This window comes from Aulonocara sp. 'chitande type north' Nkhata Bay, linkage group LG23, assembly GCF_057382095.1.
Source record: "Aulonocara sp. 'chitande type north' Nkhata Bay isolate Kocher_YH1m ecotype deep benthic linkage group LG23, A_spYH_male_GT1.1, whole genome shotgun sequence".
Taxonomy (NCBI): domain Eukaryota; kingdom Metazoa; phylum Chordata; class Actinopteri; order Cichliformes; family Cichlidae; genus Aulonocara; species Aulonocara sp. 'chitande type north' Nkhata Bay.
In genome coordinates this window covers 42,567,383-42,574,799 of record NC_141365.1, presented here as the reverse complement: position 1 = coordinate 42,574,799, position 7,417 = coordinate 42,567,383, and the positions used below count along the sequence as shown (strand labels likewise).

The 7,417-nt window shown below is 38.2% G+C and overlaps 1 protein-coding gene across 2 annotated transcripts; it reads left to right on the top strand.

The window, feature by feature from the left end:
- Positions 1-817: 817 nt before the first annotated feature.
- LOC147302516 (protein boule-like) lies at positions 818-6,794 on the top strand. 2 transcript variants are annotated; one of them, XM_086283285.1, is made up of 11 exons: positions 818-1,029; positions 2,889-3,017; positions 3,109-3,200; positions 3,356-3,410; positions 3,514-3,589; positions 3,777-3,937; positions 4,323-4,394; positions 4,502-4,537; positions 4,620-4,736; positions 4,982-5,074; positions 5,658-6,792. In XM_086283285.1, exons 1-11 carry the CDS (start codon positions 1,003-1,005, stop codon positions 5,802-5,804), a joined length of 1,005 nt encoding a protein of 334 aa, XP_086139411.1. In that variant the 5' UTR covers positions 818-1,002; the 3' UTR covers positions 5,805-6,792. The 2 variants fall into 2 exon arrangements, with proteins under 2 accessions (XP_086139411.1, XP_086139413.1); XM_086283287.1 differs by lacking the exon at positions 4,620-4,736 and having other exon boundaries at positions 5,658-6,794.
- Positions 6,795-7,417: the final 623 nt, after the last annotated feature.

The window sequence follows — 7,417 nt, the reverse complement described above, 5'->3', positions numbered from 1 at the left end:
CTTGATTCCGATGCGCCCTGGGTCTCTGTGACTACCTATGCCTTTTTTAGCAACAGAGAAATGGCGCCTCTATGTGGCCACGTTTTAGTACTGTACTTTTTAATACAACAAACGTGGACTGAAGTAGGACAGCAAAATTGTTCCATGCCCATTATTTTATTTTTTATTTTTTTAAATCAGGAAAGGATTCAGCAGTTAAGCACATTTTAGGTTTAAAATGAGCACATTTCCCCACCTAAAACCAAACAGGACATTGTGGCTATTCTTTCTCTATAAAAGGTGAGAAAGAAGCCGGGAAAGGATTTCTTTTATTATTATGAAAATTATATTGTCTGGAATTATTAAGACGTAAAAGAAAAATTAAAACTTGTTTTAACGTCTCTTTTTTTAAATTAAATTATATGACTTATTATTGTAGTTAAAATAAGAGCGTACATTAGAGGTGGGCGTATCATTACCATTAAATATCGATACCAGTGTCGATATTGGTACTAGATTTGACTGATAGTAGCACAACAGGATGTGGGTTTCTAAGTTCAGTATGTAGCCCACTGAATTCTGTTAATGCTTTTTTTTTCTTAACCTTTTTGTGTTGACTGTTTCAAAATACATGAAAATTTGATACCTTGAAATTTTGAGTTATTAAGTGGTTTTTTTTCTTTAGATAATATCCCACAATGTTGACTTAAGACAAAAATAAATAAATAATTAAATAAAAAATAATAATCTGTGGTGAAAACACGCCTTCATACATAGTTTAATGGGAGACAATAAAAAAAAACTTTTAGAGTAAGTAATAAAAATGTTACGTATTCACCCGTTGCTTTCCGAGATACACAAACCAACTGATGAGGTCATAGTTCGTGTGAGTGGTGAAGGCTAACCTAACCTAACGGTCGGAGGGGAGCAATGAAGCTGTGTAACAACCATTAGCCAAATCGTGAATAGGCCACCGTTAATCAGAGCAGTAACGTGCATTTATCTTTTTAGCTTCAGAATAATATGGCTATGGAAGCGGAGAGCCAAAAGGTGAGTGCACTGCCAAGTTTGCCCTTGCCGCTTTGCGAGCAATTATTTTAGCTAACAGCTAACGGAGCTAAGGTAAGTAAGTAATGCTGGGTTATGTTATGTGATATAAACTTTATCACAGTTAGTTTTCGATACTTTTGAGCTACTTTATTTCCAATAAATTGTTGGTTATAATCTTAGTTTACGTGAAAAATACATTAAGAAAAATGCTAATTAACTTGGAATTAACTTGTGCAATATATATAACTTGGCAACATGCTAGCTAAATAGGTTAGTTCAAAGTAGCTAAGACGTTAACTACACTTTAATGGGGCATGCTGTTTACACGATTTAAACCATTTTTACCTGAGAAATATTAATGCTCGTTGAAGATAATTTTAAAAAGTTCGTGTTGTTTGAGTAACTTTTTTTTCTCAATTTGCACACAATCCTTTAAACTATAGGGAAATATACTGATTAAGTTAATTGCTAATCATTTTTCACTGTGTTGTATCTTCCTGACAATTTTTCTCCATATTCTTTGGACATTTGAAGTGAATCTTTAAAGGAATTGAATTGTTACCCAGCCCAGAGGCTGTTTCTTGTGTATAAAGGTTGAAGGTACATCTACTTTGGTTTAAGAACCTGCTGTTTAATTATTTATTTTGTTAGTTTTGATTAAGTGTTAAGTTTTAGAGCAGAATTTCCTTGTGAACATGGCTACATTCATTTTACGAGTCAGGTTGTGTAAATAGAAGTGGGATTCATAATCTCTGGCCACTTTAAGTAAAGCTAGTTACCTATTCCTTAAGACACATATGTAATCAGCCAATCACAGAGCAAGTAAGTGACTCAAAGTCACTGAACAAGTAATCCTGCTGCTGCACCTCTTGGTCTCAGTGTGTCAGAAACTGCTAATCTTCTGGGATTTTCCCACAAAACCATGTTTAGGATTTAGAGAAAATGGTCTGGAAAAGATAAAATATTCTGTGAGGGGGAATCTCTGAGTGAAAATGCCTTTTTGAGGTGAGGGGACATAGGAGAATGAGCAGACTGCTTTGAGCCGAGAGAAGGCAACAGTAACTCAAATAAACACTCGTTATAAGCAAAGTATACAGAAGATCAGCTCTGAAGGAGCACCACTTTGAGCCTTAAAGCAGATGAGGTTCAGAAGCAGAAGACCACACACGGTGACACTCTTGTCTGCTGAGAACAGGAAGCTGAGGTTGCAGTGTGCAGGGGCTCAAGAAAACTGGAAAACCTTTGCCTGGGCTGAGGACTGTCCCAATGCCTTTCTCTTGACACTTCAGGTCCCTTAGTACCAGGTGACCATTGTTTAAACACCACAGCCTGCCTGACTCAATACTATAATGATCTCCACACTCACCATATCTCAATCTAAAAGAGCATCTTTGGGATGTTGTGGAATGAGAGAATCACATCATGGATGTGTGTGATGCTGTCATGTCAATATGGACCATAACCTCTGAGGAGTGTTTCCAGCACTTTGTCGAATCTGTGCCATGAATGCAAAAAGGGGCCCAACCCAGTACTGGCAAGGTGTACCTAATAAACTGTCCAGTAAGTGTAGCACTTAAGTTTTAATACTCATAATCTTGACTACTTTCTGGGAAAGAAATTAAAAAATCAGGCCAACCTCATTACGTGTAAAGCTTCTTACTGGCCCAGAGTAAGACCAGTACACGCTGTCTTTGGGCCTGAGTGAACAGAGATATGTATTTTCCACTTTACATTTGCACAATAATGTACACATAAATACAGAAATTTTGGTAGGAGAAATAAAATAATTGCTCTTGGCTTGAAAGCTGGACATGAAACTTTTCACACAAAATTATATTTGGTGTTTGTTTTTTTCCCAGAGCGGGGGCAGTTCCTCCCTAAGTGATGTGCTACTTCCAGATGATTATGCTGACAGCCTGACAGACCACAGCACCACCTTTGGCAACGTGATCCCTAACAGGATTTTTGTTGGGGGACTTGACTACAGGGTGAGGGCTGCTGAAATAATGTAGAGCAAATGATTCAGACCATGATTTAAAAGCTCTTTTGCAATGATGAACCAAACTAATGTGTTTCAAGGTCAATGAGCGTGACCTGCGGCACATTTTTTCTCAACACGGCACAGTGAAAGAGGTGAAGATTGTCTTAGATCATTCAGGAGTGTCGAGGGGGTGAGTTCATTGTCTTTTTCCTCTCATACACAGAGTGCGACTGAATGATAAAGTATGCACAGCTGATTTTCTCAGCTTTGACTTTAAGAGTTATAAGCGTTATTTACACATTTACTGTCACAGTAAAACACGCTCTGCCTTTTGTTTTTTAACAGATATGGGTTTGTTACATTTGAAACCCAAGAAGATGCTCTGAAAATCATCAACAATGTAAGTAGTTTAGTGTCTTGCTTTGGAATATTTCATGCATATAATCATGCAAGTAATCTGACTAGAATTTGTTGTCTGTACGTTTGTTTATGTGCTGTTACAGACTAATGGAGTCACTTTCAAAGACAAGAAACTCAGTGTTGGTCCGGCTTTTCGAAAGCATCAACCTTCAAGTCAAAGTAGGTTGACGGTCCAGTAGTGCAGGTGTTTGAACATGTAGATTAATTGTTATCAGCAGTTCTAAAATAATTGTGATAACTGGAGTACTAAATTTCAGGCTTACGGTCGGTCCAGCTTTTACAGGCACATTTCTTGTGATGGCTAAAGACACCAGATCATGGTTCTGTGGTTTCATTCTTTTCTCAGCAAAGAGCACCTCTACAGCCAGCCTTGAACCTGCCATGTCTCAGCAAACATCCTATGGGACCTTCTACCTGACCACATCCACAGGCTCTCCCTACACTTACCATAATGGAGTTGCCTACTTCCACTGCTCCAACATAAATACTCCTTCCTACCAGTGGCTTGTAAGTGCTCATATAACACCCATTTAACACTTTCAGTACTATGCAGAAGGCTTGATTTTATGCTCAGTTTGCCTCAGCTGGTAGTAGTTTGTGGTGTAGCTCCCTCTAGTGGACAAACTAAGCAATGCAAAACTAACAACATAATAACATACACCACCACCACCACCCTAATCAGCTGTTATAAATGCCAATTTGGTTTTAACCAGTTTATCCAAGGGAGCTGGTCTAATAAGAGCTCATGCGTTTGTGGTGTCTTTTCTAAAAGAGACAAATTTATACCCACAAAGACCAAACTTGCATCTCCAGTTATAGTTGCAGTAACGCAGATGAATCAGAAGCTCTTTTCTAACTTTAAATATTTGCATGATTGATGACTTTCTTCCAGCCGCCATCTTCGCCAATGGGCCCCCATCCTTATCAGCCTGTGTATGAGCAACTATCCAGTCACCACTACCAGGTCAGCTCAGCCTTTCAGGGATCCAATCATTTCTCCCATTGGTGCCATTTAACAAGCACAGCAAGTTATTTAACAGCAAACTTTCTTTCTGCCTACTCTCACTGCAGTGCATGCCAAACCAGTATCAGTGGAATACACCCCAGGTAGGCAAAATGCAGCTTGACTTTAGCTTCAGTTCAGGAGCGTTTGGCCAGTTTTGACCTGTTCTTGATGTCTGTTCTCCAGTGGCAGATGCCATCCTATGCAGTCTTGTACCCCCAGCAGTCACAATATGTTTACCTGCCTGCTGATGGAGTTTCTGTTCAGCCACCTGTGTTGTTCATGGAGGACTCCACAGTGGAGGTGCAGATTCATCAAGGAAGACCAAAATGTTGCACATTTATTTAACTGTATCTATTCCCTTGAGTATGTTTTATTTTGTTAGATAAGACATGATACATGACTGTAAAATGCCTTCGATCTTTCTGCTATATTTGTAGCTTGTGTGCAAAATGAAGTAACGTACCATATTATAATTCTGTCATGACTATTGAGGAAACATGCTGTTCAGGAGGCACTTACTCTGTCCTTTTCTTCTGCGCTTGCAGTTTCTTGAGCCAACAGTGCAGCATGTTTACCCAGTGTATCCTCAGAGAGCAGAAGAAATGGCACCTGCTGTTCTGCAGCATGACCCTGGAAAGGTAAGAAATGGATATCCCTCCTGTAAGCCAGCTCATAAATAAAAGGTCCTCGCAGCAGGTGGGTAGAGCGTCTGTGCTCTCGTTGACATCATAAAGAGCCAAGAGGCAAAAAAACCCCCTGCACAACCAGTATTTAGACCAGTCTGAAGCCTTAGCATCTGGTTCAGAGGGTTTAACTTGTATACAAACATGATTATTTTAAACTTTGGCCATGTTTAATGTGAACATCCATCATTACAGCAAATTATATATGACAGTAAGTAAAGAAAATAATAATAGGTCTCTGTGTCTGAGTAGGGGAGGGCTCAGGTGCAGGTGATAAGTAAGAGTGTCTTTATAGCTAGCACTCTTATATATCACCAGATTGCTTTCTCTGTATGGTGTTTCTTGGATGGTCCCAAGTTATAAAGATGCCAAAGTAAGAGTACAAGTTAGATAGATGGAGTCTAAATGAGGAAATTATTTTCTTGCACACCCAGTGTCAGACTGTACCACTGCTTCTCCTCTGACTCTGTCATGGTTAGTGTAATAGTGTTCACTGAGTCATAGTGTGTTATTTTTATTTTTTTTCCTCCCTCTGCAGAATCTAAAGTTTTCACCCTCGTGGGTCCATCACAAGCCAAGACACCGCCGCCACATCCACCACAAGGAATACCACCATCTGCCAGAATCAATAGAGCCTCCAGACGCCTCCATGTTTCACACTCCCCAAATGTCAAATGTAGGCTAAATCCACCGAGGGCTTTACAAGAGAAACGAGTTACACATCTAATTTTAGTCACTTCCTTTTTGCCCTATGGGTAGCTGATAAACCTCAGCCTTACAACACAATAAAGGTAAGCTTTCATCTAGTTGTGCAGTCAGATGACTGAGATTTACTGTTACAGTGGGGTTCTTTTCTTACGCTGTATTGTTTGTTGTTGTTTTTTTGTTTTTTTACATTTAGGCACAAATAGTAGCAGTGGTGAAGTATCCCAGTAACAAGTATTTACTTTAGTGTGAAAACACATAAGTATTCATAGCATATCTTGACTTGATCAAAATAAAAGCTGAAGATGTTCATGTGCAGTAATAAGTTGTACCCTCAAGATTACAGTCATTACAGTCCAGTCATGACCTTCATGGACTGAAATTTGGACTTCAACTTAAATATGAATTATATCAAATCTAACAGTCAATTTTATAGTAATTTGTTCAATTCCAGCTATTTGTGCTTAGTCATTTAAAATAGACAAATTAGTTTTTATACATTTAAAATTGTCTGTGTGGTTTTATGACGTTGCTGATCGTCTTTGTTCATTTTCTTTGCTTTTGTTCTGTATTTTGCTTGAGGTTTTCAAGCTTAAAGCAAACTGTAAAACTGAGAAATAATAAAAAAAAAAATAGCTCTGTAATGTCACATGACCACCAAAGCTTGTTTTGTTCTCACATAATTTTAAGTTCTTCAGTGGTAATAAATGTTTCCTGTGGTGTAGTCGCCATGTTGTTTCCATTTGTAGGCAGCGATTCTGAAGTGGTGCCTGAAAGGATGGAAAATGGGAATATTTAACAGTTTAAAATAACAGCATGTTTTAAATGTGCAGATTTAAAGTAAATGGGTCAAAAAATCAAGTAAAGCCAGACTGATTTATCGGTAGATTAATGTTATTGGCTTGTAATCGCTATTTGCATATATGTATCTGTGTCAGGATTTAGAACAGCCAATAAGTGAAAATGATAAAAGTAAAGAAGAGATGGGGGGGGGGGGGGGGGGGGGAAACACCCTTCAACTGTGTTATCATTGCTGACATTGCACAGTTTGTCCACAAGAGGGCACTCTGTAACTTCCCTGTTTGCCACAAACAAAACAACCAGTTGCTCCAAGCAGTCAGGCAAAGTGTACTTAAAGTGTAAATAAACAACTACACATAACAAATGTGGGACATGTTTTTTATATTTTAAGAAGCAAGAAGAAAAAATATCAGACAAAGTTTCAGATTATCTGGTCTTAAAAATCCTTTATTGGGTCTGTGATTTGAAATGTACAATATCAAATTAAAATGTTTTGAAGTTGTAGATGACTTAATATTAATTTTCCATTTCTAAAGCAATGATCACAGTGCAAAGGATTTGTGCCTTTTAGAGCAAATCTTTCAAATTGAGTGTGTAACACAGGATTTGCATTATGAATATGAAATCTGCATACATCAGTTTAGCACAGATGGGATGAATATAGTTTTTTAAATGCTCGGAAGGATTTGTAAACTCTAGACATTATATGTGTGGCCACCGTATGGGATAATTGCAGCTGAATAATGGAGCAGTCTGGCACTGATGAATCAGGGATTTTATGTGTATGAATGG